General features: G+C 57.1%; 11 protein-coding genes across 11 annotated transcripts; 5 read left to right on the top strand and 6 right to left on the bottom strand.

Annotated features, from left to right (window-relative positions):
* Nucleotides 1-112: 112 nt before the first annotated feature.
* On the top strand, nucleotides 113-1,825 carry BDY17DRAFT_247761 (putative GTPase activating protein for Arf-domain-containing protein; the record flags this gene model as incomplete). Its single annotated transcript, XM_033730851.1, has 2 exons — nucleotides 113-1,590; nucleotides 1,690-1,825. 2 exons carry the CDS (start codon nucleotides 113-115, stop codon nucleotides 1,823-1,825), a joined length of 1,614 nt encoding a protein of 537 aa, XP_033591994.1.
* A 136-nt stretch (nucleotides 1,826-1,961) lies between these two features.
* Nucleotides 1,962-2,568, bottom strand: BDY17DRAFT_103035 (uncharacterized protein). Its single transcript, XM_033729138.1, has 2 exons — nucleotides 2,435-2,568; nucleotides 1,962-2,365 (listed from the first exon to the last, which is right to left on the bottom strand). Exons 1-2 carry the CDS (start codon nucleotides 2,458-2,460, stop codon nucleotides 2,098-2,100), a joined length of 294 nt encoding a protein of 97 aa, XP_033591993.1. The 5' UTR covers nucleotides 2,461-2,568; the 3' UTR covers nucleotides 1,962-2,097.
* Nucleotides 2,569-2,654: 86 nt separating this feature from the next.
* Nucleotides 2,655-4,374, top strand: BDY17DRAFT_293568 (uncharacterized protein). The gene is made up of 3 exons (XM_033733007.1): nucleotides 2,655-2,833; nucleotides 2,905-3,103; nucleotides 3,166-4,374. Exons 1-3 carry the CDS (start codon nucleotides 2,791-2,793, stop codon nucleotides 4,136-4,138), a joined length of 1,215 nt encoding a protein of 404 aa, XP_033591992.1. The 5' UTR covers nucleotides 2,655-2,790; the 3' UTR covers nucleotides 4,139-4,374.
* Nucleotides 4,375-4,518: 144 nt separating this feature from the next.
* BDY17DRAFT_322265 (P-loop containing nucleoside triphosphate hydrolase protein) lies at nucleotides 4,519-5,784 on the top strand (the record flags this gene model as incomplete). Its single annotated transcript, XM_033736778.1, has 6 exons — nucleotides 4,519-4,653; nucleotides 4,719-4,770; nucleotides 4,833-5,014; nucleotides 5,070-5,325; nucleotides 5,379-5,543; nucleotides 5,603-5,784. 6 exons carry the CDS (start codon nucleotides 4,519-4,521, stop codon nucleotides 5,782-5,784), a joined length of 972 nt encoding a protein of 323 aa, XP_033591991.1.
* A 4-nt stretch (nucleotides 5,785-5,788) lies between these two features.
* Nucleotides 5,789-7,688, bottom strand: BDY17DRAFT_102968 (uncharacterized protein). The gene has a single exon (XM_033729137.1). It carries the CDS (start codon nucleotides 7,565-7,567, stop codon nucleotides 5,942-5,944), a length of 1,626 nt encoding a protein of 541 aa, XP_033591990.1. The 5' UTR covers nucleotides 7,568-7,688; the 3' UTR covers nucleotides 5,789-5,941.
* A 17-nt stretch (nucleotides 7,689-7,705) lies between these two features.
* BDY17DRAFT_277740 (uncharacterized protein) lies at nucleotides 7,706-10,993 on the bottom strand. The gene is made up of 2 exons (XM_033732008.1): nucleotides 10,728-10,993; nucleotides 7,706-10,663 (listed from the first exon to the last, which is right to left on the bottom strand). Exons 1-2 carry the CDS (start codon nucleotides 10,814-10,816, stop codon nucleotides 7,798-7,800), a joined length of 2,955 nt encoding a protein of 984 aa, XP_033591989.1. The 5' UTR covers nucleotides 10,817-10,993; the 3' UTR covers nucleotides 7,706-7,797.
* A 57-nt stretch (nucleotides 10,994-11,050) lies between these two features.
* On the top strand, nucleotides 11,051-13,066 carry BDY17DRAFT_102940 (uncharacterized protein). The gene is made up of 3 exons (XM_033729136.1): nucleotides 11,051-11,472; nucleotides 11,528-11,683; nucleotides 11,740-13,066. The coding sequence occupies exons 1-3, from the start codon at nucleotides 11,275-11,277 to the stop codon at nucleotides 12,802-12,804; spliced, it is 1,419 nt and encodes a 472-aa protein (XP_033591988.1). The 5' UTR covers nucleotides 11,051-11,274; the 3' UTR covers nucleotides 12,805-13,066.
* Nucleotides 12,931-13,779, bottom strand: BDY17DRAFT_322262 (uncharacterized protein; the record flags this gene model as incomplete). The annotated part of the gene is made up of 1 exon (XM_033736777.1): nucleotides 12,931-13,779. One exon carries the CDS (start codon nucleotides 13,777-13,779, stop codon nucleotides 12,931-12,933), a length of 849 nt encoding a protein of 282 aa, XP_033591987.1.
* Nucleotides 13,780-14,881: 1,102 nt separating this feature from the next.
* On the bottom strand, nucleotides 14,882-19,423 carry BDY17DRAFT_293558 (mediator complex subunit 13 C-terminal-domain-containing protein). The gene has a single exon (XM_033733006.1). It carries the CDS (start codon nucleotides 19,109-19,111, stop codon nucleotides 14,927-14,929), a length of 4,185 nt encoding a protein of 1,394 aa, XP_033591986.1. The 5' UTR covers nucleotides 19,112-19,423; the 3' UTR covers nucleotides 14,882-14,926.
* A 3,673-nt stretch (nucleotides 19,424-23,096) lies between these two features.
* Nucleotides 23,097-25,051, top strand: BDY17DRAFT_293554 (putative major facilitator superfamily transporter). Its single transcript, XM_033733005.1, has 3 exons — nucleotides 23,097-23,408; nucleotides 23,470-24,228; nucleotides 24,279-25,051. Exons 1-3 carry the CDS (start codon nucleotides 23,160-23,162, stop codon nucleotides 24,948-24,950), a joined length of 1,680 nt encoding a protein of 559 aa, XP_033591985.1. The 5' UTR covers nucleotides 23,097-23,159; the 3' UTR covers nucleotides 24,951-25,051.
* On the bottom strand, nucleotides 25,052-26,289 carry BDY17DRAFT_293552 (phosphatidic acid phosphatase type 2/haloperoxidase). Its single transcript, XM_033733004.1, has 3 exons — nucleotides 26,109-26,289; nucleotides 25,838-25,991; nucleotides 25,052-25,787 (listed from the first exon to the last, which is right to left on the bottom strand). The coding sequence occupies exons 1-3, from the start codon at nucleotides 26,211-26,213 to the stop codon at nucleotides 25,081-25,083; spliced, it is 966 nt and encodes a 321-aa protein (XP_033591984.1). The 5' UTR covers nucleotides 26,214-26,289; the 3' UTR covers nucleotides 25,052-25,080.

The raw sequence follows: 26,289 nt of genomic DNA, 5'->3' as shown, positions 1-26,289 counted from the left end.
CGCCACTTCGGAGACAACACCGTTACCCGGCCGACGTGACCGAGCACGACCTCGCCTCCGCCTTCCGTGCATCGTACGGGCTCGAGACGTGTAGCAGAAGGGAGCATCAGCCATGTCTCGACGGCCACCGGCTGGTGCTGATCGCACCGAGCAAAACCGAGCGATGCTGAAGCAGCTGGTGAAGCTGGAGGCCAACAAGAGCTGTGCCGACTGCAAGCGCAACAAGCACCCGCGCTGGGCGTCATGGAATCTCGGCATCTTCCTTTGCATTCGCTGCTCCGGCATCCATCGCGGCATGGGAACCCACATCTCGCGCGTCAAGAGCGTCGACCTCGACTCCTGGACGGACGAGCAAATGCAAAACATGGTCCGCTGGGGCAATACGCGAGCGAACAAGTACTGGGAGCACAAGCTAGCGGAAGGCCATGTCCCCAACGAGGCCAAGATTGAGAACTTCATTCGCACAAAGTACGATAGCAGAAGGTGGGTGATGGATGGCCCAATGCCCGACCCGAGCACGCTGGACGATGGCGAGGGCGCTGCGGACGATGATGTGCCGTTGAATGTGGTGAGGGAAAAGGCTATCGAGCGGAGTGCTAGCTTGCGGAACGGAGGCGGACGCTCCACTGCCCTGTCCCCACCCTCCAGAGGCGCCGCTCCGAGTGTTGATCTATTCGGCGACACAGAAGACATCTCGCCGGCCAGGGCGAGCTCGACTGAGCCTCCAGCACAGAAGACGGCGCCACCCAAGGCCTCTGCTGCCCCGCCCCGCCAGACCAAGCCGGGAGAGAGTTTACTTGGCTTGGACTTTCTGGGCGCGCCCTCGTCTGCCCCTGCTCGACCAGCCAGCACCGGCCCAAACACCACGGCATCGCGTGGCCGAGCCGACCTCAAATCCTCCATCCTCTCTCTATACGCTGCCAAGCCGGCAGCACCTGCGCCCCAGCCGCAAGCACCTCCGCAGAATGCGTCAAATCTCGACGCCTTTGCTGGCATGCACTCGAAGCCAAGCGAGGGGCTGAACGATGCATTCAGCTCGCTGTCCTTCAATTCGCAGCAGCCAAGTCAAGTACGCTCGAGCCCCTTCTCCAACCTTGCATCCCCCACTGTGCCATCCGCCCCCAACGTCTCCCGGTCTGCGCTTAGTGGCGGGTCATTCTTCGACACGAAAGCACCTGCACCGGTTACAGCCACGGCCGCACGGAAGGAGAGTTTCGGGGGCGATTGGGGTGACTTCTCCTCGAGTGCATCCCCGATCACTACGACCAAGTCTCCGCCTGCCAACACGAGCAGTATGGGCGATCTCTTCGATATGTCCTCCCCTCCTATCCCCTCACAGCCCGCAACCATGTCCCCTCCCGCTCCTGTCCAAGCGCAGCAGGCAAACTACCCCTCCGACTCTGCCTTCAATCTCTCCAAGCCGGTGAGCCAGCCTGCGGCGGCGGCGCCCAAGCCCGCAGCACCGGCACTCTCCAACTTCTCGAACTTCAACACCGCCGACGCCTGGGGTTCGAGCGATCCATGGGCCAATGCAGACGCACCATCGCAGCCCACGGCACCTCGTGCTGCGCAGCCCAGCGGAGCACAGACGTCTCCGCCCGCGCCCGCGCCGGCGCCGGCGATGCAGACACCATTTGACAGCGGGTGGGGTGAGGTGGCGTCTCCCGCCAAGTCGGCAGGTCCGGTGAGTGTGCAACAGGATGAGGAGTTCGGCGAGTGGGGTCACGCGAGCCCGATTGCCACCACCAGCACAGCGCCCAAGCAGAGTAGCAGCGGAGGGTTTGGCGGGGGGAGTGATGATTTATTTGGGAATGTATGGGGATGACGCAGGGAAATGTAGGCATTTGTGCGATAAACGGCATGTGGTAGTGGGGCATAGCATTGGGTCTTCGGAATGCATTGCAAAGCAGCAGGGAATTTGACCGGGCGTGTGCCCTTGATTCTTCCAGCCACCCACTGCCCATGAAGCGGGAGGCAGAAGATGGCCATAACATACTAGTATCATGTTTCCCCCCGACGCCGGCGCTGAAAAGATGCCCAAGGCCATGCCCAAGCCCATGCCTATACCCTTGCCCAAGCTCATGCTCATGCTCATGCTCAGAAGATCCAGGTGAAGATCCAGTACAAGAGCACGAAGACTCCTATGATGATGCCGGCCAGCTTGAGGATGGCCACGCGGTTGCCCTGGCTGGCCATGGTGCCCAGGCGCTTCGCGGAGCCTTTGAGCGAGGTGGTCATGTTGGAGAAGGTGTCGGAGGTGGAGTCGATGACTCCCTGGTCGCGCGCATTGTCGTAGATGTCGACCGTCACACTGCGCAGCTGGCTGACCTTCGCACTGAGGGCGGAGAGGGAATCGTTGTTCTGCCTGCGCGGGATCGGTCAGTGGGAGGGATGTATGCGGGCGGGCGCGCGCGTTTGCTCTCTGCTGCCATACCTTTCCCGCTCGAAAGCTTCCGACATCTTGGTCGCATACGTCAAGCACTCGTGCACCGGGGCTGACGGGCTGGAGTGATGCAGGGGGGAAGATTTGGGGCGGTGGATGGAAGGGGATGGGTTGGATGAGTGAGGTGCCGAGTGTGGCGTCGCGCACACGCAAGCAGCGGCCAGTGACGTCGCAAGCGAGGGCCGTCGTGGCGCAGCGACAGACACACGCCGTGACACACCTGACCTGCTCCAACCCTCCATCCTTTCCTTTATGAGGACGATATGAACTGAAACCACCATTCACGACACACCCCGCCCTCCCCGCAGAAGCAGTCGCCATCTCCCTTCGCATCCCCGGCCGCAGCCATGCCGCCCTTCATCAACAACCCGCTGCCCTCGTCGATGCGAAGTAAGTCCCCGCCCGCCTCCATTACCCCTCCATGCCTCGCATCGCCCAGGGATCGCTGACACGCGGGCCAGGTGAATGCAAGAAGGCCGGCCGCATTCTTGCCTCCTTCGTCGATCCGCGACAAGCCTTCGGCCCCGACAAGATCATCCCGCCCAACATCCTCGCCAATGCGAAAGGCCTAGCGATCTTGACCGTCTTCAAGGCGGGCTTCTTGGGCTCTGGCCGGTTTGGCAGTGGCGTGGTGGTCGCTCGACTGCCGGATGGTTCATGGTGAGCAGCAGGCGCAAACGAGCACCTCCGATCCATCTTCTGACACATACTCCTCCCCACAGGTCCGCGCCCAGCGCAATCGGCACCGTAGGCGGCGGCTTCGGCGGGCAGATTGGCTTCGAACTTACCGACTTTGTCTTCATCCTCAACGACGCCTCCGCCGTCAAGACCTTTGCCCAAGTCGGCTCGCTCACCCTCGGCGGCAACGTCTCCATCGCCGCCGGCCCCGTCGGCCGCAATGCCGAAGCTGCGGGCGCCGCATCGCTCAAGGGTGTGTCGGGCATCTTCGCCTACAGCAAGACCAAGGGTCTGTTCGCCGGGGTGTCGCTGGAAGGCTCCGTCCTGATCGAGAGAAGAGATGCAAACGAGAAGCTGTACAACCGCAAGGTCACTGCACGCGAGCTGCTGGGGGGAAGTGTCCCCGTGCCTCCCCAGGCCGAACCCCTCACCCGCGTCCTCAACTCGCGTGTGTTTGCAGGCACGGGTGGGAGCTGGCAGGATGATGCCATGTACAACGACGTGCCCGTCTACGACGATGCGCAGGAGGATGTGGTTTGGCAGGGCCGGACGGGCTCGGCGTACGGCGAAGGCGTGCGAAGCAATCGGACGGGCAGTATGGGGGCCGCCGACGACTACGCGTACCGCGACAAGCCGCAGAAGAGCAACACGTGGCAGGATGATCCATACGACCAGGCCTCCAATCGCATAAGTGGCTTTGGCCAACTCAATCAGAACCGCTCGCGCGCATCTACGCTCGGCGACCAAAGCGACTACGTCTACTCCGACCGCAAAGGCCCCGCACCCGGGCGGCCAACGGCACCGAAGCCGCCCGTCTTTGCGAGCAAGAGCGGTGCGGGCGCCGGGCAGGCCATTGCGAAGTTCACCTTCGATGCCGACCAGCCGGGTGACCTGGGCTTCAAGAAGGGCGACATCATTACGATTGTGAAGAAAACGCAGAACGAGACGGACTGGTGGACGGGGCGGATAGGGGACCGCGAAGGCATCTTTCCAAGCAATTACGTCGACGTGGTGTAGGTCTTTGCTGTATAAGGCGGAGGATTTGGGATAGGAACTTCCGTATTGGGCGTTGAGAGGGCCAAAGGGATGACTCTGTCGATTGCCTTAGCGATTTCCATTTTATTAGAGGAGGGCGTGGGCGCAGGGATGGAAAACAGTTTCCAGTCGAGCGTACGTGATTGATGAATGATACCGATCTCACTACGGATTCCGTCCAATCCACATCGTGCCCTGGCTTCGCAGAGTGCCTTCAGGCTGAGGTGCTCGTTGATTGGTGCTTCAAACTGAACGATCCCCCATCAACTTCACCTCGCCGACATCTTGATTCCTTACATGCCTCCTCTCACCCTTTCCCATCTCTCCTCGACCCGCAGCTTGACCGTTGTCTGGCCTTCATTATGCAGCAACCCGCTTCTGCTCTATTCCGATTACCCGCTCATTTGCGTACTTTTCTCTTTCGCAACGCCGCTGTTCCCCAACGTTACCTGTCGACATCGCAATGTCTCCGGGCAAACGGTCACGAGAACCCGCTTGTACGTGCAAATCTACTCCTTCCACCCATCTCATCAGAGTCTCTTCACTAACAGCGAGACGTCAGGGCTTGCCGCGCTCCGGCACCCCTCCCAACATTGCAGCTCGGATGAAACGCGGTAAGAGCGTGCGTATTGCAGATGGTGACAGCTGCATACTGATACTTCGTCCACCCTCCTAGGTCTGCCGGAGAAGCGTGCCATCCCCAATGTTGGCAGGGTTGTTGCCGTTAGCAGTGCAAAGGGAGGCGTGGGGAAGAGCACCCTTGCCGTCAATCTGGCTCTCGCCATGGCTCGAAGTGGTATATCAACGGGACTGCTCGATACTGATATCTACGGCCCCAGCGTCCCAACTCTACTCAATGTGTGTATGCGCCACCCTTGCCGCCGTGGCGTGTTTGACCGCTGATGCACAATAGTTGGAAGGACTGGAACCGGAACTTGACCCGAACAATCGTTTGGTTCCCCTTTCGGCGTATGGGGTCAAGGCAATGTCCATGGGGTTTCTCGTGCCCCAGGATAATACCATTGCCTGGCGGGGACTAATGGTCCAGAAAGCTATGAATCAATTGCTCTTCGAAGTGGCCTGGCCCAAACTGGACCTGCTTATCCTCGACCTTCCCCCAGGTACCGGCGACGTGCAGCTTACCATTGCCCAAAGCATAGAACTATCTGGTGAGGCGGTCTGGAAGCTACCTTTTCGGCCGTCGCAGCTGACTATTTTCAAGGTGCCGTCATCGTGTCCACTCCGCAGAACCTCGCGCTTCGCGACGCCGTTCGTGGCCTAGATCTGTTCAAGAAGGTTAATGTGCCCATCCTCGGCATGGTCCAGAACATGAGCACCTTTCACTGCTCAGAGTGTGGGCATAAGCATGATATCTTTGGCCTGGATGGTGCGTTTCACGACAGAGTGTCAGATGCAGTGTTCAATTGGAGCTCACACAACCGACAGGAGCAAGACGAAAATGTGATGAGATGGGGATAGAGCTGCTCGGTGATATTCCACTCCACTCACGCATTTGTGTGGACGCCGATGAGGGTAAGCCGACCGTTGTCGCAGACCCTCACGGACCACAAGCAGCCTCCTTCCGAGAGATCGCGGCAAAGGTAGCGACTGCCCTTCAGCTGGTATGAGCTCGGGCAAGATTACGGAAACTCGACAATTCGGACAAGCATGTCGAGGTCTAGAGACGCTACGAAACATAACCTCGTTGCACGGCTGGTGTAAACTTTGGATGCAAACTGATGCACTCCCAAGCACAAATTCAGATATCCACCACCTCCCCTGCCATCACGCCACGGCCTCGTCGATCTGTGCGGCAATGTCGTCGTTCTCAGCAAAAGCCAGGACCTTCGGCCACAACTCTTTGATCCGATCTTCGACAATCTTCGGCCACTGTTCCCTACTCACGCCCATCAGCGAGAACTGACTATCGAGCTCTCCCCCGGGCTCCATCATGGCCTGGAGCGCCCCTCCCACCGTTTGTCCGAAGAGAGACTTCGACCCATGACTCTTTTCCACTTGCTCGACGACTTCAAACAACAACGCAAGGAACAGCATGCTCAGATCCACTCCTTGCGATTGCAATGCTCTGCAAAACTCAGAAGTCGGATCACTTCCGATAGCCTTTGACAGCGTCGCAAGCGACCATGCATGTACGACTCTCACCGGGTGATGCGCCTGCGGATAGACGACGGGGTCGATGAGAGCATGTAGGCGCAGCATCGCGATGAAAGCTTCGTTGTACCTCTTCCCCTCTAGGCAGGCAATGGCATACTGCCGGTATAGCGCGGGGAGCGGCTGCCTAGACAAAGGCCAGACACCCGTGTTCCGGATGATGGCAATTGCCTTTCGAAGGCTGGCTGCATCTCGCGTTGGTCGCGCGGCATCTGGCGAATCTAGATATGAATAGGCGTAGAACTGCAGCGCAGATAGCCGCTGCTCGTGCTTCGATTCACCGAGGACGTGTCGTGGCCACGCCGGATCGTCCACCAGCTTCGGGAGAAGATCGTCAATCAATTTGATACGCTCCTCGAAATCAGAAGTAGGGTCCAGGAATGCATCTTGAGCAGCTTTGTTCCCAAGCTGGCATTTCGTGCACTTGCAATCGAAGAAGTACTGTGACTGCAGCTCCCCTTGACGCACCCCATACGGTGCCGTGTTGTCGATGTAGCTGATCAAGACCTCATCCCCTTCCCGGATCGGGGCCAGAGCGCGCGCCGCCAGTCTAGGCCCGTCGAAGACCATGACAGCATTGGGATCGCATGAATGGTTGAGCCGTGCAATGGCAGGGTCCAGAACAAGTCCCAGCGGATCAAAGGTAGGCGTCACCAAACGCGATGAATTACACATCAGCACACACATGCTCATCGTGGCCGACTCGCCCGCGACATTGACACCTTTCGCACGCATGACGGACATGGCAGTGGTGGCCATGAGCTGCATTGAATCCCACCTCTGCCCTCCCGCCTTCTCAAAGTCATCTCGATGGGCGTCCAGCTCGAGGATGGAACTGTATCGCTGGTCCCCCACGCTCAGGCCCTCCATCATCTGAATCACCGCGAAGACGGTGTTGGGCAGCGGCTCCGCCTGAGACGCGAGCTCCTTGCATTCTCGCTTATGGATTGCCTTCCACGACTGCGACTGGCAGCGCTTGCTGCAGTACTTGACTTTCTTGCATCCCGAGCACCAGTTGACTTTTGCTGTCTGATTGATTCCAGCTCCCGACAGCCCTGGCAGGTCCGTCCAGCTGAAGCACCAGGAGCAGGTATCTGCGATGCGAGCTCGGTCGAGGGTCGCGATTAACGGCCGGTCCAGGGAAAACACGACGTCTCCAGCCTCACAGGCTCTGGTTGTGAAGGTTCCCTTGCCGCCAAGCGGAGACGGCTTGACCTCGACGGTGTTGGTTGATGACATTATGCTGCCTCCTCAGCATTTGATCATACTTGTGGCTACGTGAATTGTTGCTTCCGTGACAGGCGGCGAGTGATAAAGGGCAGGATGGTTGAAGTACGAACTCACAAGGTGCGGTAGTTGAATATGTGCGGACGTTTGCGTGCTGGAGAATGCGCATATTCTCATTCATACCAACGGCTAGACTACTACATCACCCTCTACGCTCCGCAGCTCCACCTTGCAAACACGAATCAACCACCACTGGCTCGTATCGCTCGGAAAATGTAGCCAACATAATCCCTGACCGTTCGCTGATGCGCAAAGGCATAGAACAGCGTGTCTTGAACCGAATCGTTGAACACACTCCCGATGGGTGTATCCTTCTGCTCATCCTTCTCCTCGATCTTCTCGCCGCCCAGGACTTCACGCATGCCCTCTGCAGCAGACACAGCCGAAGTCTTCTGCGGGATAAATTTTGCGATGTTGCGAAGGACCAGTGCGGCCCCGAGTGGCACTCCCGCCGCATCGTTCTTCTCGTCTTGAAGACTCGTCATGAACGATGGCGCGGTAGATGCAAGCTGTCGAGCTGTTTGAGGCTTGAGATTGTGCTCGTTCTTCGCGCTCGATGTGTCGGGCAGATGAGTCTGGATATGGCGAGCCAGAAGGAGGGTACGAGGTGTCTTCGAAGCCAAGTAGTCCTGGGAAGTGCGGGTGCAATTGGCCCATCTGCAATGGTGGATGGCATTGTCTGCGGCCTGGAAATCGAAGCTGCTCCCGGGGGCATCCGTACCCGTTCCATTGGCGAGCTTCGGCGAGGCTGCCGAGGTGACCGGCGTAGAATTCGACTCGGGTTCCATGCCCTCTTCGTGCTTTACAGTTTCCACCTTCTTGCTCGGGATGCGCAGGTGGGCGTTGAGGATATGTTTCAACAGATCGCGCCCATCTCTGAACCATTCGGCGCACTCATTCTCTCGGGTCATGGGGGGTCCTTGCATTCCCGTCGAAGGATCTCTAGGCGATTCAACAGTTGTCGATACCTTCCAACAGCATTTCTGCAATTCCTTTGGCTTGTCGTTCGTGCGAACCCCTGAAAGCACCGATGTGTCCACCGGCACCTTTCGCGGCTTGATGCCTCTGATGACGTATTTGTTCGAGCCCGCAACTTGCGCCGTCGCACCCATGAAAGTGTTACTGACGTTCTTGATGAAATCGCCGGCGACCAAGTGTGGGTGGGTGGCGTGGAAAGTGGAAAATGTGGCCTGATATGCTTGCCACAGCGATATCTGCGTCATTTCAGAGCTGACATCGGCCAAGAAGCACATTCGCAACCACTCAGAAGAGCGCTCGGGCTCGTCCAACTTCAACAAAGCCTCGACAACGCTTTTCGAGAGCCGGGGCACTGGGCCGGCGGAGTCGTCATTCTCCGGCCGAGCAAGAGGCTTCTGCTCCTTGTGTTCCTTCGCACCGGAGAATAGCAGTCTGCTTAGTTGCCTGACAAGCAGCTCGGCGTCGACAGCTTGCAGGAGATTATCGACATTGTCCGCAAAAGATGTGTACTGCATGAGGAAGTCGAGGCAGGCGGTCCGCAATTCCTCGTCTTCTACCATCAGCCAGTCTTGTGCTTTTTGTAGCGTATTGTCGGACACGTCGTCCAATCGCTTGGGCAGCTTGAGATGCATCGCGATCCTACTGATGGCTCGCAAAGCCAGCGTGACAGCTCCGCGGTCCTCTCTGTCGAGTTGCATGAGCAGACTGTGGTAAAGAGCGTCATGCCGGCCAATATCGCAGTGCTTCAAGATCTGCTCGGCAGCCTCCAGCGCGTAATGTTGAAGCTCGACGATGCTGCTGTGTTGTGGAAGGTTTAGGACAATGGCGAGGTAGTCGCGCGCCATCGGCTGCATGGACAGGTACTTTGCATTGTCGTCATGCATACACATGTTCCGGATGATCAGACCGGCTTCAGTGATGCGGTTCATCTTGGACAGGAAGTCCGCGTCCTGGATACTGTCGTTCGATACCAGTGGAATCTTGGACCGTAGTCGTTGGATGATGTCCGAGGTTCCATGAAGGCCGTTCAAGACCTCGTCATCAATCGTCCCCGAATCCTCGTCGTATGTTACATCCCACTCAACATCGTAGAAAAGACTACTGACTTGCAGTGCCTTCTTCACCAACGCTTCTGCAAGGCCGGGGAATTGGTCGAAGCGGTACTTGTCTCCTCGCTCGTGGCTAATCTTGACCAAGTGATGAAGTGCATACTGCTCCTCTTCCGGTAGACCACATTGGAGCGCGAGTTGCGCCCGCGTGTAGATACTAGGTCCAATAAACCCCGTACCCGGAAGCATGATGTTCTTGTACTTCTTCGCCAGTGGTCCCGCATTCGCCTCGAGCTTCCGCTTGCGCTCCAAATGGTAGAATTCCGGATTGTTCGCGGGGGTGGTGGCGGGTTTCAGCGACAGAGGGTATGACTGCGAAGGCTCGTATGAAGCAAGAGTGGACGAAGCACCACTAGCCCATGAAGCAGTATTCATGATGCCATTCGTGCCGGGGCCAGTGGGGGTAGGAGAGCCGTAAGCAGCGGTGGTCTGGCTGCGATTCTGACGTGCGGAGGTAAGGTCGGGCTGGAAAAGTACTCGCTGCGGTGGCTGCTGTCGTAGCCCGCGTGTACGTGCGCCCGCGCCGTTTGAATCCTCCTCGGGCTTCTCCTTCTCTGGTGTTTTTTGTTCTTCTGGGCTGTTATCGCTTGCATCGCCATTCTCGAGGTTCACTTGCTCCCTGCTGCTGGGCCGCGCGAAATTGTCCAGCGTTCGTGACATGACGTTGCCGCCCTTTGCAGTCACCTCTTCTAAGATCTCTTTCGGCGGCGGTTCCTTGCCCCAATGTGTGCTGATCTCGTAGGCGCACAGATTCTTGTAGTACACGTTCTTGATCTGAAACGCTTGCGCGGCGGTGTATTGATTCTTGCCGACGAATTCTTCCGCCAGCTTCCGCCACATCAAAGGCTTCGCGTCCCTATCTGACACCAGATCATATCCACCCTCTTCGGTCACGCGTCGATAGAGATTCAGCAAATCGATGTGACGAACGCCGACTTTAGGCTCTGGGTCGAAGGTCGTCCTAGGAACACGCGCGTCAGTGCATCCTTTACGAACAGTGGAAGAGGGCCAACGTGGAGCCTTACCCGCGAGCTTCATGGTATTTTGTGACGGTTTTGATGAAGGAGTCGTACTCATCGTTGCGTTCGATTGATTCACCGCGTCGAGGGGGCATATTTGTTTGCAGTGAATGCCCAGTGCCACGTTTCAGCGCGTGCGGGTGCTGGGGTCCATATACGGCATCAGAGTCTCGGTAGTCGACGTGCGAGGGCTTGTAACGTGCGCGAGCTTGGTGGTCAAGATTGCGCGACAATGCGCAGCTACAAGGGTGGTTTTGCGCGAGGGTGGCCGTGGCAGTTGCAGACCTGCAGGACACGCTCGACAAAGCCGCCCGGCCGCGCTAGGGGCGGCCCGCGCCACGTGGAAGCTTGGCTCCGGGACCACCCGGGACCCTTGCTTCAAACACTCAACTTGCATGGAGACGTCACTTCAGGCTGAGCCTGATCCATGTCGGTCGTGACTTGACTTCTTATCACAGCCCGATTGCCTTTGCACTCCAGAATCCTGCTCAGGCTGTGAAGTGGCGTTCGATGCGATGACGAGGTGTGCAGCACTGACACTGCTCGAGTGGGAATGGCGCCTCCGCGAGGCACGATAGACATCTGTCTGCAATTCACCAAATTCTCCCACGCGCTTGGCGTGAGGCCTAACGGTACAATTGCATGGAGTCATGTAACTTCAGACAACCTGTTTGTGTTGGTGAAGGGCTCAGAGCCGGATGTTGGGAGCGGTCAACTCCTTATGCGCATTATCAACAACAACCAAGTGCTGGCATGTGACTGCTTCCAGCTCTTGAACCTGCACACGGTCGCTGACTCAGACGCAGGAGAGCATCGACATTGGCGCTCATATCGACGACGCCAACAAGACCCGACACACACTCGAGCAAGCGGGAATAAGACCGAAAGTTGACCAACTACCGGCATTCGCCATCACGAAGGATTCACTACTTGCGCTCAGATATCCTGGAGGTAATGGGCAGGTGAGTAGAATTTATCATGTCATTCGTAGAACTCTGAATAACCGAGCTGTGCACAGGTGACGCGCGTGCAGCTTCGCATGCATAGCAATGACGAATGCCAGCAGATCGTCAAGCTTCTCCTGACTCGCGGCATAAGTCTCAAGGACCCCAGACCTGGGACTGCACTCTCAACCACGAGCATGTCCACCACGGCTGCGGAGAAGACACGTCCCCGATCGATTGACTTCCGTTCTTCTTACTTCAACCCATCCGACCCCTCACAATCCAGCCTGCACGAAGCAACACGACCATCGAGCGTGCTCAATCAAACTTCTCCCACTCCAGCTCTCTCGACATTGCAGAGCAGAGCATGGCCGTCCGACTCGGCTGAGCGCGACCATGAAATCGCACGCTCCGTCACGGCTGGCAGGAGCTCGACTCCTGTAACAGCTCCGCTGCGGTTTGAGGCGCCCATATCCCAGCGAGAGTATGCACGAAGAGGTACTGAATTGGCTGGAAGTCGTCCAACCTCAGCTTTGGATCTGCCACCGTTGCCGAAACCGAGCTTTACAAAGGACACACCGTTTCGTCTCGAAGGACCGACTAGCGTTTCGTCGAGCGCAGGGCCAGCAGATTATCGACCGAGCACGAGAGCACGCTCGAAGAGATCGTTTGTTCCCGATGAGTCCGAGATCCCGGATTGTGCAACGACGATTCGACCAGACGACTCCAGGTTGCCAGCATACAAAGACTCGCTTCGGGGTGAGCATGATAAAATCAAGCAGGGGGGCCAAATGGATGACCGCCTCCAGAGTCGCGAGCCGCTTGCAGAGCGCTCTTCGAATGACAGAGTCCTTCGAACGAGCAGCGTGAGAAATGCACCTCACAAAATCCTCTCGCTGCCCGCCATGGACACATCCACAAGACCACCAGAGCCGTTGGGCAGCGCCACGGTTGCGATATCCGCGTTGTCGGGTGGAAATCTAGACCGGATTGCGTTGGAGGCGTTTACAACGCGGCGCGTGAATGATCGACAGGCGGCCCTCGAAGACTTCATGGTTGCGAATCTCGAAAATCCGGCATTTACCACGCTGTGTGAGGATGTTGAAAATTGTTGGAGGCGCGTTGCATTCGGACTGTGAGCACAGACGAGGGCGTATATGCCGGCAGAGATTTACCGATCGGGCAGATCGATGCTCGCAGTGGTAGTTGCAGACAAGGCCAGATACCCAGCAGTGTTGTACTGTGTAGCTGCCGCTCGAGGCAAATCAGCACGAGTCCTCGGCAGATATGCTTGGACTCGGCAACTCCAGAATGGACACCTTCATCCCATCTTTCTTCAGCTTCTTGACTTCTCGATGATCCATTCCGATAGCACCGCCGGGGTGATTCCGCTTGAAGACGCTTTGCTTGTTTTCCTGGTGGATCTTCTCCGCGACGCTGAGCGCGAGCATATCGGCCACGGCGAGAGCCACCGTCGTTGAGGTCGTGGGAGCACTTACGCCGAAAGTGGCCTCTTCCGACTCTGGGATGGGTGCAGGCAGTAGTAGTCCATTGTCTCCTCGTCCGGCAAGTAATGGGCAGTCGGCCGCTTTGGTTTGTGACGAAAGAACAATGACCGCGGTAGACTGGGGGAGATGTGGTAACAGATTGATCAGTTCCGGCGTCTTGCCGCTGAATGAGACGAACAGCAGGACATCGCCGCCTCGAACGTCGCCCAGGTCACCATGAGCGGCCTCGCACGCATGCATGAAGCTTGCACCGATGCCCAGACTCCGACACGTCGCGGCGAGCTTCATACCGATGAAAGCGCTCTTGCCAACTCCACACACGATAAGTTTGCGGCCGGAATGATGGGCAGCAACAACGGCATCCACGGCCGCGGTGAAATTCTGACGGATGCTGGAGTCGTTGTCGTACAGCTGGGTGAGATGATCCAGGGCAGCGGAGGCGGTGGCAAGGACCTTGGTGGCACGCTTCAACATTCGCGACTCTGCATTTTCCACATCGCAGTCCGATGCTGGAGGAGTGGGCAAATGCTCGTCAGCATCTTCCTCCCTCGCCTCATCATCCTCTACGATGAACTTCTGTCGTTTCCGGGGAGGACCAGGCTCCATGATGCAGTGAGTGATGGATTTGGGAGAGCGATTTCAGGTGGTCGACAGCGGAGAAGAGGTCGAAGAACGGGACGAAAGCAGAGGGATACAGTGAGCGGCTCATAGAATGACAGATTCAACCACAGCCTAAGACATCATGGATATGAAGAAGGGCGCCAAGCACTCGGGTAGGAAGTTGGTAATCACTGGTAATCGGAGGAAGCATGCGGAGCGAGTGATCTCCCCGACATAAGACGTGATCGTCATAGATTACATATGTACTTGCACGGTGGACGGAGCAGCCGACGGCCGACATCTTCCGGGGCAGTTTGCTCCTCAAGCAAAAGGGCGAGTGCCCGTAAATGTGTGAGCGTAAGGGTGGGTGAATTTTTGTTGGGAGCTAAAGAAACACTTGCTCTTGCGTGACACGCGCTAAGGGCGATTTGCCTTTGGGCCCTGCTCCGGCACGCGTGACTCTCGCGCTGCTGATTTGTCGGGGACGTCATGAGTCGCGGGCAGCCGAAGTTCACGGGACTTGGGTACGCGGGCGTGGGGGACGATTAGATTAGATTGATCGAAGCTTCGTCCGACCTATCAGCGGGACGGACTGGCCCTTCGCGTTCATCTAGTCATCCGAGCCGGTAATTGTGCAGTTGGCTTGTTTCTGGTATTTGCATGCCTTTTGCACGCGCGCATGACTGAATCGTCAGTATCTGGGTGGTCATGGTCGCAGGAGCACGTGCAGTCAGCTGATGCACGAGGCATTGCAATGACGGTCGACGCTTGGAGAAATGTGTCAGTGGACGTGATTGCTCTGGCCCGCGTTCGTCCACCGCCCACGCTTGTCCATCGCGCACGATCGAGGACCAGTGGAAGTTCAATCGTCATTGCATGCCCGAAACAGGTGTTGTGAAGTCTGACCCGCGCTCGACTGCAGGTTGATCTAGTTCACTACGAACCAGCTTCTCCATGACAACGCCCTTTGGTAGGCAGAGCGAATGCGGCGAATGCGGCAAGAGAGGGAGGAGTATCGACAGCCATTGGCTCCACAACCTGACGGTGTCATGACAATTAAGTCACTGGACAGTACTTATTCTACTTCACGCTCTCGCAGGCCAGGACTGCTATCGACAGATTTCATTGTTGATTCTTGTACACTTCTCAAGATCTATAGTAGGTCCAAATCCTGCGCAGCTGCGAGGGTAGATGATATATGAAGAGGCATCAACCCAGGTTTGCCCCGTACCTTCGCCATTAAAGAAAGGCTCCGATACGCTTTCACTGTCTCGCGAAGATTCGCTTCAACCTGGCGCGGGGGACCGTCGTCAATCAGACTGTTTGGACGCAGCCTGATGTCCCAATGCAAGTTGACACTCAACGTTTCGAGCGGCACGTCAGCGCCATCGCCGCGGCGGATCAAAAGGCCGCTGACAGCGGGATCCGAGGCCGTCGTCGAGTGGGATGGCTTGAACGAAGGTGCCAGCAGCATTCCCCAATGCTCGTCGGCCAAATCGACCAACTGAACGTCCGGATCGTTCTCGCTAATGTTGCTGGTGGGCTCGCGCGTCCCAGGAGTTGGCGGCGCATTCGTCTGACCACCCGGGTCTGGAGACGCGATGCACGTAGATGTCTGCGGTGTCGAAGCCGGCGTTGAGAATCCGTCTCCTGGCGTTGTAACTTTGATGCCCGACTTGGAAACGTCTGGCGTGCTTGCGGGAGTGAGCTGGACCAGATCGTCATCAGTGACGGACACCAGCGTCACATGCAGCATTTGCTTCCTTGGTTTGGCCGTTACCACTTTTCTCCAACAAGCGGCGACACTCGAATCGATCTCTCCAGTCGTTGCGATGTAGACACGCCATGTCACCTCTTTCGCAGCGATGATCGCGCACGTCTCCTCCCAAAGATGTGCAGCCACGTCCCGGAATGATCTGCCCCGGAGAGATGCCGAGTATATTCTCTGGTAGTGCGACGTATTGTCCGTCCAGCAAGCCGTCAGCCAGCGCCCGTTTCTGCTTGAAGCGTATGCGATGTGTAGAATGGATCCGTCAAACAAGATATCGCTAGGTGGATCGGGGGTCAACTGGAAACCAATTCTTTTGGGCGGAATCGTTGCAAGCTCAATCGCCGGAGCTCCAGTCTTTGATTGTATGGATTGGGAGACAGCCTTGTCAAGGTCCTTACCTGACGCAGGACACCTGTCGTAGATATACGTCGCCATGGGAATGAGATGCTCACCAGCTGGCATGCCCATATCCTGAAGGTACGCAATCGTGGAGAGGGAAACAATCTGAAGCAACAGATCGCTTCTGCTCGTCGCGTCCAGAGGTGCATGTGAGCCTGAATGGTATGCCTTGTGCAGAAGCTGGTAGCATGCACACAGGTATGGCTTCAACCGTTCGTCGGTTTCGAAGGGGTTGAACATGCAAATCACAATGGTCTGGTCCAGCTCCGCATCTCTGCCTTTCGCTAGAGCCTTGCCCAACTTTACAGAAGCTGTAGCGTAAGCTTTCAGCACACCAGACAGATCAGGCGAGTCTTCATCGAGAGTTTTCACTGTGACGACCCCTCGTTCGGCACCATGTATGCCGTTCCGCTCCGTGGAGGTCATCACACCCAACTTACGGCCCTCATAGACCTTCCCCATGTCGTCTATGAACGATGCAGCCAGTCCTATGAGAGGCTCAACATCAGGGACCATGCAGATCACTTTCGCATTCTTCGGCCCATTTGCAGGCCCCAGGCTCAATGCATTCCAGAACGGCAGGGCCGTAGGTAGCACATCGAAAGTGTCCGCTCCACGTTGGACATGGACGTGGGGCGTCTGGAGTGGGAAGATGCTCGGAGCCTGCAGGGTTCCCTCTCGTGCAGAGGGGCGGGGGTGCGGAGTACTCGGCGCTCTGTTGGCGGAGGCCTTTGCAGCATTGTCTGAGACGTATGCCATCCTTGTAACGTCACAGTCCTCGGCACCAGGGAGCATAAGAGACAAAGCGCTCTCGACGGAGATGCGAATAGTCTCAGCAGAAGCGGGATCTGACGCCGTGGAAGACTGATCTGCGCTTGTCAAGGTGACAGAAGCTGCGGTCGCCTGTTCTGCGACGACCTGGGCGACGGCAACAATATCCTCGTTGGTAAGAGAATAAAAGGACTCGACTGGTGATAATGATTCGGCCCGCGACACTGATCGCCCACGCCGCGTATGGGTCTCAAGGAACGTATCAAAAGATTGAGAATCGAGCGCCTGCTCTGTGGCCGCGAGTAATAAAAGACCATTGTGAAGCTGTCCACGGGCGGTGCCCATGTCAGCCATGTCGACATCGTTCCCTCCACTCATAGCGTCGTCAGCCGAAGAGCTGCTGCGTGTGAGGGAGTGATCGTTCTCGGACTTCCGCTTGCGCTCCCGGTTGTCCCATGGAAGCTTCGGTGGACGTCTCTCGTCATCGTCAACAACACTCGTACTTGACGAGTCTTGATTGAAATCCGCGTCGGATATGTCAATCTCCCCTATCCCATCCACGCCTGAATCGGAGTCCTTGCGTGCAAGCCGAAGCCGCTTGTGCTTCTTTCGCGGCAATCGAATGTCAGACTGCTCATGGTGCGCAACACCTTGTTCACCACCAGTGACAGGCTCGATGTCATGGCGATTACAAGAGAATGCCTCATTGAAGACCAGTGGGCCAAAAGAGCTACTTCGCCTCAGGTCGGTCTTGAGCTGCTGTTGAGCGCTGGCGGGGATTGGGGGCGGTAGAATGCGTTCCCGGATTCCAAACGGGCTGAGAGGTTTTGGGCCGGTCGCCGGGAGCAGTTGCGGTGACTGCAGTGAAGCAGACATGTCATCTTTTTCCAGGCCCCCGCTGGTACGCGTCTCATTATATGAGTGTGCATGACCGCCGGTGACTGGTCCAGCGGGAGATTGGGTCTCCATTGGTGACATGGTCACTACGTTTGTCGGCTCGACGAGGGCATCGATGTTCATAATCGGGGACTCGACAATCATATTGCGATTTGATGGACCTTCTCCGACTGGCACGTCATCCGGCTCGTCGAAATAATCAAAGTCAGCATCACCAACTTCGTTTGCGCCCATTTCCATTTCGCCAAGCTCGCCAAATAGGTCCTCATTCGTTGAGTGGTATGGAATTAGCCTCGCTGGTTGTACAAAGGCCTCGCTGCTCTCCGGCTGGTCATCAATGCTGGCGGAGAAGTCGACCGCCTCGCCCTCTGGTATGGCATCACTGAGCTGTGAAATGTGTTGCGAAGGGGTAGTGCCAGGTAGAAGCCCATCTGGCGGTGTAGGATATATTCCAGCCATGGCGGCTTGGAGATCTGCAGTGCGCTGATTGAATGGCGATGATGTTGCCATTGGTGTCTCGGCCATCGCCACAGTATCGACTGCCTCTCCAGGAAGAGCGTCTGTGGGATTGCCTGGACTGCCGCTCTTTACATCACCAGCCGAGGCGCGGAAAAACCACTGCTCAGCAATGGAAAGCTGATCCTCGTAAGCAGTGCCCTCTTTGCCGGGGGAAGGAAACCATTGTTTCCAATTGTCGCCGTCTTCAAGGGGTGGTTGTGCTGGTGGTTCCGAAGCAGCAGTGAAGCATAACCGAGCAGGCCAAGATGTAAGCATCACTTCGCCGTGCACCGATACCTCAACCGGTAGCCAGAGTTCATCGGGATCAGCTGCCACACCTGTGGTAGCGAGTAGTCCAGCGACAACCCGCCGATCAGACTGCATTTCATCCTGCCCCGGGGCCGCCGACTGCTTCGTTGCCAGTTTTGCGAGAAGTCCGCAACAACCCAACACCACCGGCACGGGGGTTTGTGACTCACAGACTGGGCGCAGCAGACATGGCTTCACATTGTAAAAGATATGCAGAGTTTCAGGGTCGGCGAGCTTTGCGTGCATGCGCAACACCGTGCCCGAGCCTTCTTCTCCGTCCAGGGATGGGAGAATCCAGCGCCATGCACAGAGGCGGATCATTCCTAGCTGCTTGGCTAAAGAGAAAGAGATGGCGCCTTCGACGGCGTCCAGGAACGCCTCGGTGGCGGACGGCGTGGTGGCGACGTCGCTCTGATCATGCTGGGAAATTGTGCTTGGGGGCGCCGGTCTCTGACGGAATCGAGCATCGAGCAGGTGGCCGACGTCGTGATCCAGTTGGCCAAAAGTCCAGATTTGTCGATCAATCACACAACATAATATCTGATGCTCTCGAAGGGTTGCCAGCGCGGTGTGAAGCGTGTCGACATCATTGCCGGGCTGCTGAAGGTCGAAAATGGCGAGACTAGTCTGCGTGACATCTTGCAATACCCGCACATTCGTGTCGCAGGACTTCAGGAAGTCTATGCCATGCATGCCGTGCAGACTGTGAGAGAATGGAGTGACGGCTGAGCGGTGTGGCGGAAGTGAGCAGGGCGCTCAACGTGTGCTTTTCGGCAGACTCATGCGAGCAATGACTCCCCTTGGCCAGAGATCCAGGGAGGCCTCCGAACAGAAAGCATGACTTGGCGACACCTGAACTGCTTGGAACTCATCAGATATGTACCTTACTTGACATGCAGATGATGGATGGCTTGTGGAGGTTGAAGGTTCATGCAGGTCGCACGGCTTGCGGCCCGAGCAGCGCCGCGGGGAGATGCGCTCGATGCGGCAGGTGGCGGTTGCGCGATTCACTTTGCTAGCGGCGGCGTCTAGTGCGAGCAATATATTGAATGTGTGACAAGCCGAGCGGCAGAGTATAGAAACTACCTCCGTCAATCCCCCCTAGTGCACGTCACGAACCCACGTAGTGCAAGACGACAGCCTGGAACAATGTGCAAGACTATCTCGCCCGATCTTCGAGCTCTTCGGCGGCAGCCGTTTCCGCCTCGTTCTCGTTCTCGTCGTCCTCTTCCTCATCATCGCTATCCCGTTCCTCCTCCTGGATCGCCTGCACTGGGCGTCTCTTCTTTTCGTAATCCTGGCTATGCGCAGACGCCAACGTGCTTCCAACTCGCCGCAGAGCCTGCGCGACCGGCGATTCCATTGGGGATGCGGCCGTCTTTCTCTGTCGTAGTAGCGACGCGGGCGATGGTATACTGAGTTGTGGGAGTTGCTGGGTGCCTGTGCTCTGCGCAGTCGCGGATGCTGAAGCGCTCTCCTCATCCCCCGTTGGCGGCGGAGTGTCTTCCACACCCTCGCCCGTCCCATCGAAATGATCCACGCCCAAAGTCTCGTCGCTCGTTCGTTGATAGGGTAGTTCCACATCCCTCACAACACGATTCCTCCGCACGTTGGTGCAATGCTCATTCTCCACCCGCAGTATCGTCCACATGCCTCTTCTGCATACTTCCGAGAGGCCGACTACAAACGAGATGATGCTCGAGTGCTGCACATCATCTGCGAAGATTGCATACAAGATCCAATTGCATCGTAGCATCGGATCGACGACCATGGCGAAATAATAGAACCACACGTGCCTCTTGAAGGCCAAAACGTCCCGTAGCAATGGGTTCTTGGCCCCGACATTACCGAGACTCCAGTCCATTATGACGTCCCAAACAGAGGTGTAGATGGAGTTGATGGCAGCCACGGCAATGAACAAGGCTTTCAGCTGGTTCGTCTTGTTGATCCGGAACAGCGAGAGCGACATGTAAGTCAGGATGGTGAAGGTGTACTTTCCACAATTTGCCAAGTGCGGAAACCAATTTCGAGTATCGTAGTAACGCCGGATACACTGCAAGGCTCTCCAAATCCCGGGGAGGGTGCTGAAGAAGCCCAACAAGCGCGAATGGCTCGAATTGCACATGGGCGGGTCGTTCCAGTGCGTGGCGTAGAGGCAGAAGAAGAGCTCGATGTTCCCCATCGCGTACGTTTCCGAGCAAAACATGTCGCCCAAGAAGAAGTCCCTAAACTCCACCGGGTATATGCCCGCAAAGGACAAGCGCCAGAGACTTTGCAAAAACCATCTTCGCGATTCCCAGAAGAACAGAGGGGGTGGCAGAAGCATCAAAATGCAAGAGACTCCCACCAAGACAACGGGCCAGTAGATGTACATGTCCGCTCCTCCCGCTCGGACGGTGAAGTTAAGGTATAACGTCAAGGCTAGCAGGAAGAAGAAGACCGAGGGAATTTCGGACAGTTGTCGCCAATCCAAGACGTGTCGGGAGTCGAATTCGAAAACGAATTGGTAATTGACTTTGCCGTGGGCGAAGATGCGCGCATCGATGCAGAACAGGCCCACGAGCAAGAGGAAGAGGAAGTAGCCGGCATAGATCTGCATCAGGTAGCTGGAATGGATTCGGAAGACCGGATCGGGATCAAACAGGTCAATGGAGCCATAGACAAGGCCTTGAATGCCGAGCACGATGCCAGACCCGAGAAAGAGGCCTGTACGCCACAAGCTCCCGGTGTAGTCGCCTACCTGCAAGACTCTGCCGCGGAGCTTGCCGATCGCGACCTTTCGATTCCCGCGCTCGAAGTACCGCGCGTAGAGGTCTTCGATGGCATGAATGTGTTGGTCAATAACATCGCTGCTGACGAAATGCGCCTTGTTGACAATGTCCGACATGTACCGCATCTTGGCCCCACTCGACGAGTTGACCGTCTTGTCGAACTTTTTGTTGATTTTGCGGAAGGCTGTCCGATTGAGTAGTGTATAGCTCTTTAACAATTCGAGGCTGCGATAGTACTCCTGGAGGGCAAGCTTGAGCTTGCGTTTGGCCACGCGGTAAGGCGGCATCGCTTCCTTGGGCTGTCGCCGGACATAGTCTTGCGTGCCGGGGTCGAGACGTGTACTGGAAGGCGTGCCGAGTTCCTCCATAGCTTTTGATGTTTTGCCGACGCGCCCTGTGCGAACTTTGTCCCACGCATTGTCGACCTGAGACGTTACCGAAGCCCACCGATGGCCATGGGGAGGGCGCGACGAATCCTTCACGGCACCGTTGGCCGCTCCATTCTCATCACCATGGCTTTGGTCGGGATCTTCCATCTCCTCGCCGCTACGGCCTGCCCACGGGAGATTCTCCGGTGCAAAAGACATGATGCCGTTAGAATGATGGTGCCGACTCTGCCTCTGTTCAGCCGCGACAATCTCCTCGAGCCGACGATTGCGCAGAATGTGGAGCTGCTCTCTCAACACCCCAAGCCGTTCCGTAGCCTCCGCCTCCTTGATATGGTAGAACTTCTCAATCTTATCAAGCTGCTTGTCAAGGAAATGCAAGAACTCTGCCTGTCGGAAATCGGCCTCGCGGTATGCTTCGAGCGCAACATCGTCGTTGCCAGAGCGCATAGAAGGCTGTCTGGCTCTCGAAGACGCACCGGCTTTGGGTGGAAGAGTCCCCGCGCCCGGGAAGACTCTTCGTAGGAAGGCTGGACGATTGACATCGGGGGCCGATGCCGTTCGTTTCGGCAGGAAGTATGCCCCATACCTGGCGAGGGTGGGGTGCGACGCTGTGGTGGGTCGGCCTATTTCATATGCGTTTCCAGTGTTCTCCAGCTGCCTTTTGGTCGCAGCGGAGCGCCTGGACTGCTGCATGGACTCATCCGGCGAACCAGGACTGACTGGTCGACTGACGCTGTCATCCTCGCGTGGGCCTGTGACCGTCCCTGAGGCGGCTTTGCTGTCGGTTGGAGCAAGTGCGGGATCAGGCAATTCCAGTAAGGAGGCCTGTGTCCTTTGCGGGGTGAGGTCGGGTAATGGGCTCGCGCTCGAAGGCGGGCTTCCAATGATACTACCATACCGGGCCAAGCGTGGGGCACCCTCGCGCTCGCCCTGAGTGCGCAGCGCAGAGCGCTCGTTGGGTGCAGTGATTGTACGAGCGTTCGATGCTCCATCATCGGGGTCCGTCGCTTGCACTCTTGAGCCGGGCGCCTCACTACTCGTACGCAAGGCGCGCTGCTGATCTTCCTCGGGCGCCTTGATGGCATCTAAATCGCGACCACGATGGAGGAATGAGAACACAGGCGCATCCCGAACGCTGTTTGTCTTGCTAAACGGACTCTTTCCCGTCCCAGGCGCTGCTCGGTCGACATTGCGCACCGCCTTCCCCAAGGCCTTCAGCTTCTTCTTCGCCGCGCGGTAGTCGAGGTAGTAGGCCTTCCATTCCGGAATCGCATGGTCATCGAGCTCTTTGGCAAATTTCATCCTCCTCGCAGTCGGTCGGGGGTGTTGCGCGTGGCTTACATGCCTGCGCCGTGCGACGATGCTGCCCGCAGTCAAGCAGCAACAACAGCGCACGTGGGAGCTCTCGACCCGAGACGTCACAGTCTGGGCGGCGGATCGGGACGACGCGGCGGGAAGTGGGTCGCTCCAAATACCCGCGAGAGCCTCCACTACATCTCGTCACGGCATCCTGCAGGACGTACCATATCCCGTGAACACGACAAGCCGGGGGATATATTTCGATTACATTGGGTATTGCTAATGGCGAAAAAGAACGGCCCTTTAGAGGTGTTATCACCGCAGCCCGTCAGCGATGAACGCACACCTTTACTGGGAGAGTCCGGCGGAGATGGCGAGGGACTCGAAGCTCAAGCGGAGCAAGAACGGCGTGAACATGACGTGGGCGCCACGCCTGTGGCCGATGAGCCAAATACACGCAAGCTGCTGTTGACCATGTCGAGTCTTTGGGTGTGCACTTTTTTTGCGGCTCTCGACGCCACGATCGTTGCTGTATGTCATCAGCCGCAGCACGCAAGTCGGTGCATTCATGCTGACTGGCACACAATCTCAGACTCTTGCAAAACCCATCACCGCTTCCTTCGAATCCGGCACCTTGTACTCCTGGGTTGCGTCTGGCTATCTCATCGCAAATGCCGCTTTTCAACCACTATCAGGAAAGTTGACCGATATCTATGGACGTCGTGCAGGGCTTGTCTTTGCTACGATCTTCTTCGCCGCCGGTACCCTTATCTGCGGACTTGCTCAGACGGGTTGGATGATGATTCTTGGGCGCGTAGTCGCTGGCTCCGGTGGCGGATGTCTGAATACGATCTCCACATTCGTCGCGTCGGATCTTATTCCTCTACGGAAACGCGGTGTGTGGCAGGGCATGGGCAACATCGTCTTCGGCACCGGGATGGGGCTAGGCGGAGTGTTTGGTGGAGCCATCCATGATCGATTCGGGTGGCGATACGCTTTCTATCTCCAGGTTCCCTTCATCCTGATCGGGGGAGTGCTCGGCTGCGTCATGATCAACGTCCCCGTCAAGGAAACCGAGGAGGACAAAATCCATCGCGTCGACTTCCTGGGCGTCTTTACGCTGGTGACAAGCCTTGTGCTGCTTCTGCTCGGTCTGAATTCTGGCGGCAACATAGTCCCGTGGAACCACCCATTGGTGTGGGTGACGCTGCCGCTCAGCATGGCGTTTCTCGCTGCATTTGTCTACGTGGAGGCCCGTGTTGCTCATGAGCCAATAATTCCCGTCCACTTACTGCTCTCTCAGACTGTCAGTGCGGCATGTTTGGTGAACTGGTTTTCAACCATGTCTGTGGTACGTTCGAGACTAGCGCTTCGTGGAGAACTTATGCTGAAGATCTCCAGTTCGCTCTCGTCTACTACGGTCCAATCTACTTTCAGGTCGTCATGGGCGTTTCGGCTACGCGGGCGGGCACCTTGTTTATACCACAATCCGCCGGCACCGCTCTTGGATCTCTGGGCTCCGGCCTCTTCATGCGCGCCACTGGAAAATATCGTTGGCTCAACCTTCTTATGCAGGTCATCATGATTTCAGGTTGCTCTTTGATCCTCGCGACGTTCAACGCCAGCGTCGAAGACGTACCTCCCTTCATTTACCTGTTCATGGTCGGATTCGCGTATGGCTCCATGCTGACCGTCACGCTCATCTCGCTGATCGCCGCGGTCGACCACAAGTACCAGGCCATCATCACGTCTGCCTCGTACGCGTTCCGCTCGACGGGATCCACCATCGGCATCACCATCGGCAGCGCAGTATTCCAGAATCTCCTCAAAACGGGCCTATTCAATCGATTCGGCGATCGACCCGGTGCAACGGACGAAATCCGACGGATTCGAGAGAATCCAGACGAGGTCATGCACTTGCCCCCCGGGTGGCACGATGGTGCGATTGAGGCTTACGTAGACGCCTTGAGAGGGGTATGGGTGGTTGTTCTGGGCTTCGCTCTCTTGGCTGCCTTTACAAGTCTGTTCATCAAGGAACAGGTCTTGCACAAGAATCTGGAGCGGAGCCGCTGAGACCGCAAAGATTACTGAGATGCCTGAACCATAGCGATGGTTCGGCTGGTAATGTTTAGTACAGAGCGTGCGAATGTCTACGCGTTGTCAAGCGCAGCACACGCTCTTTGTATAGATAATGCAGGCTCATCTACGGGCCTCTCGGTCGACTCCCACCTATGTCGTCTGCGATTTCAAAGCTTTCCCTTCCCTCGAGTGCCGCTTCTTCGTCTCTGACCCTCGAGAACCTGCCAGACGGGCTCGAGCCGCGACTGGTGGGTGGATCAAACGGCTCGTCACACTCGGTGGAGGAGAGACTAGGAAAGTATCTTCTCCAATTGAACCATGCGACCAAGATTCCCAGCAGGGATCCCCCCAAGACGTCCAATGGACCATGCCGGTAATCTTCCAATCTACTAATAGCAATCATTGCAGCGCCCAGTAAAGGTGCGAGTGATAGGATAGCCTCGAGTAGGCTGGCTCTCGGGCGGAAAAGGCGAGTCTGGCTGGCGAAGAACAGAGCCAACCAGCCGAGGCCGGCAAATGCAAATGAGGAGTGGCCGCTGGGGAAGCTTCGCCAGCCATCGTTCAGAAGAGCCGTGTTGGTCTGAGTGCATACGTCAATGGTGACGAGCCGAGTGGCCGGAGCGGTGGGTCCGGGTTCGCAGCGGGAGATGAGATCGGGCCGGGGGCGGCCTATGGCATCTTTGAGGATGTCGGTGAGGAAGAGGGTCATGAAAATGGTAATTGCGAGCCCGAGGATGCCAACGTGGGCTTTGTGAACACTGCGGCGCCACAAGAGAGTCCAGAGCAAGATGGAAGCGAGTGGGATGCCGGCGGAACAGAAGAATAGCCAAACTGGGACAGGGGTTTAGAGTGTGTACTGCTTCATGGGAAAAAAGACTCACAAGTATCCACACGCTGCACCCGCGCGTATTCGTGCTGGATGCGCACGTCGTTCAGGGTAAAGGTCTGGTGAAAAGGCGTTCCCAGCATCTTGACCACCATGTACCCCGTGAATAGCGCCGCCAGGCCCACGTAGTCGCCCGCGTAACTCTTTCGCTACATCTGAGGGTCAGCAGCGGTCCAGAACAATCGAGGAGCATTGTCTGCCAGCATGGCGGGTCTCGGTGCTGCATTCCATAACAGCCACTGCTGGGGGGAAGGGGAGGCATTTACCCAGAAGCGGCGCGCCGAGTCGAGCACGCCGGACTCGCTCGACATCTGAGCCATGTTCGCCCCGGGTCTGCGCCCACTACGCACGTTCTCGCCAGCAAGAGCCATGGGTGAGGGAGTGGCTCATGCTCCAAGTATGTATTTCTCAAAGAGCAGGTGTGGTGAGAGCAGCCAGGCAAGCCCG

The sequence above is a fragment of the Neohortaea acidophila genome, assembly GCF_010093505.1.
Source record: "Neohortaea acidophila strain CBS 113389 unplaced genomic scaffold BDY17scaffold_3, whole genome shotgun sequence".
NCBI lineage: Eukaryota > Fungi > Ascomycota > Dothideomycetes > Mycosphaerellales > Teratosphaeriaceae > Neohortaea > Neohortaea acidophila.
Note: the sequence above shows the minus strand (reverse complement) of the source record. Positions and strands in the feature narration are given on the sequence as shown.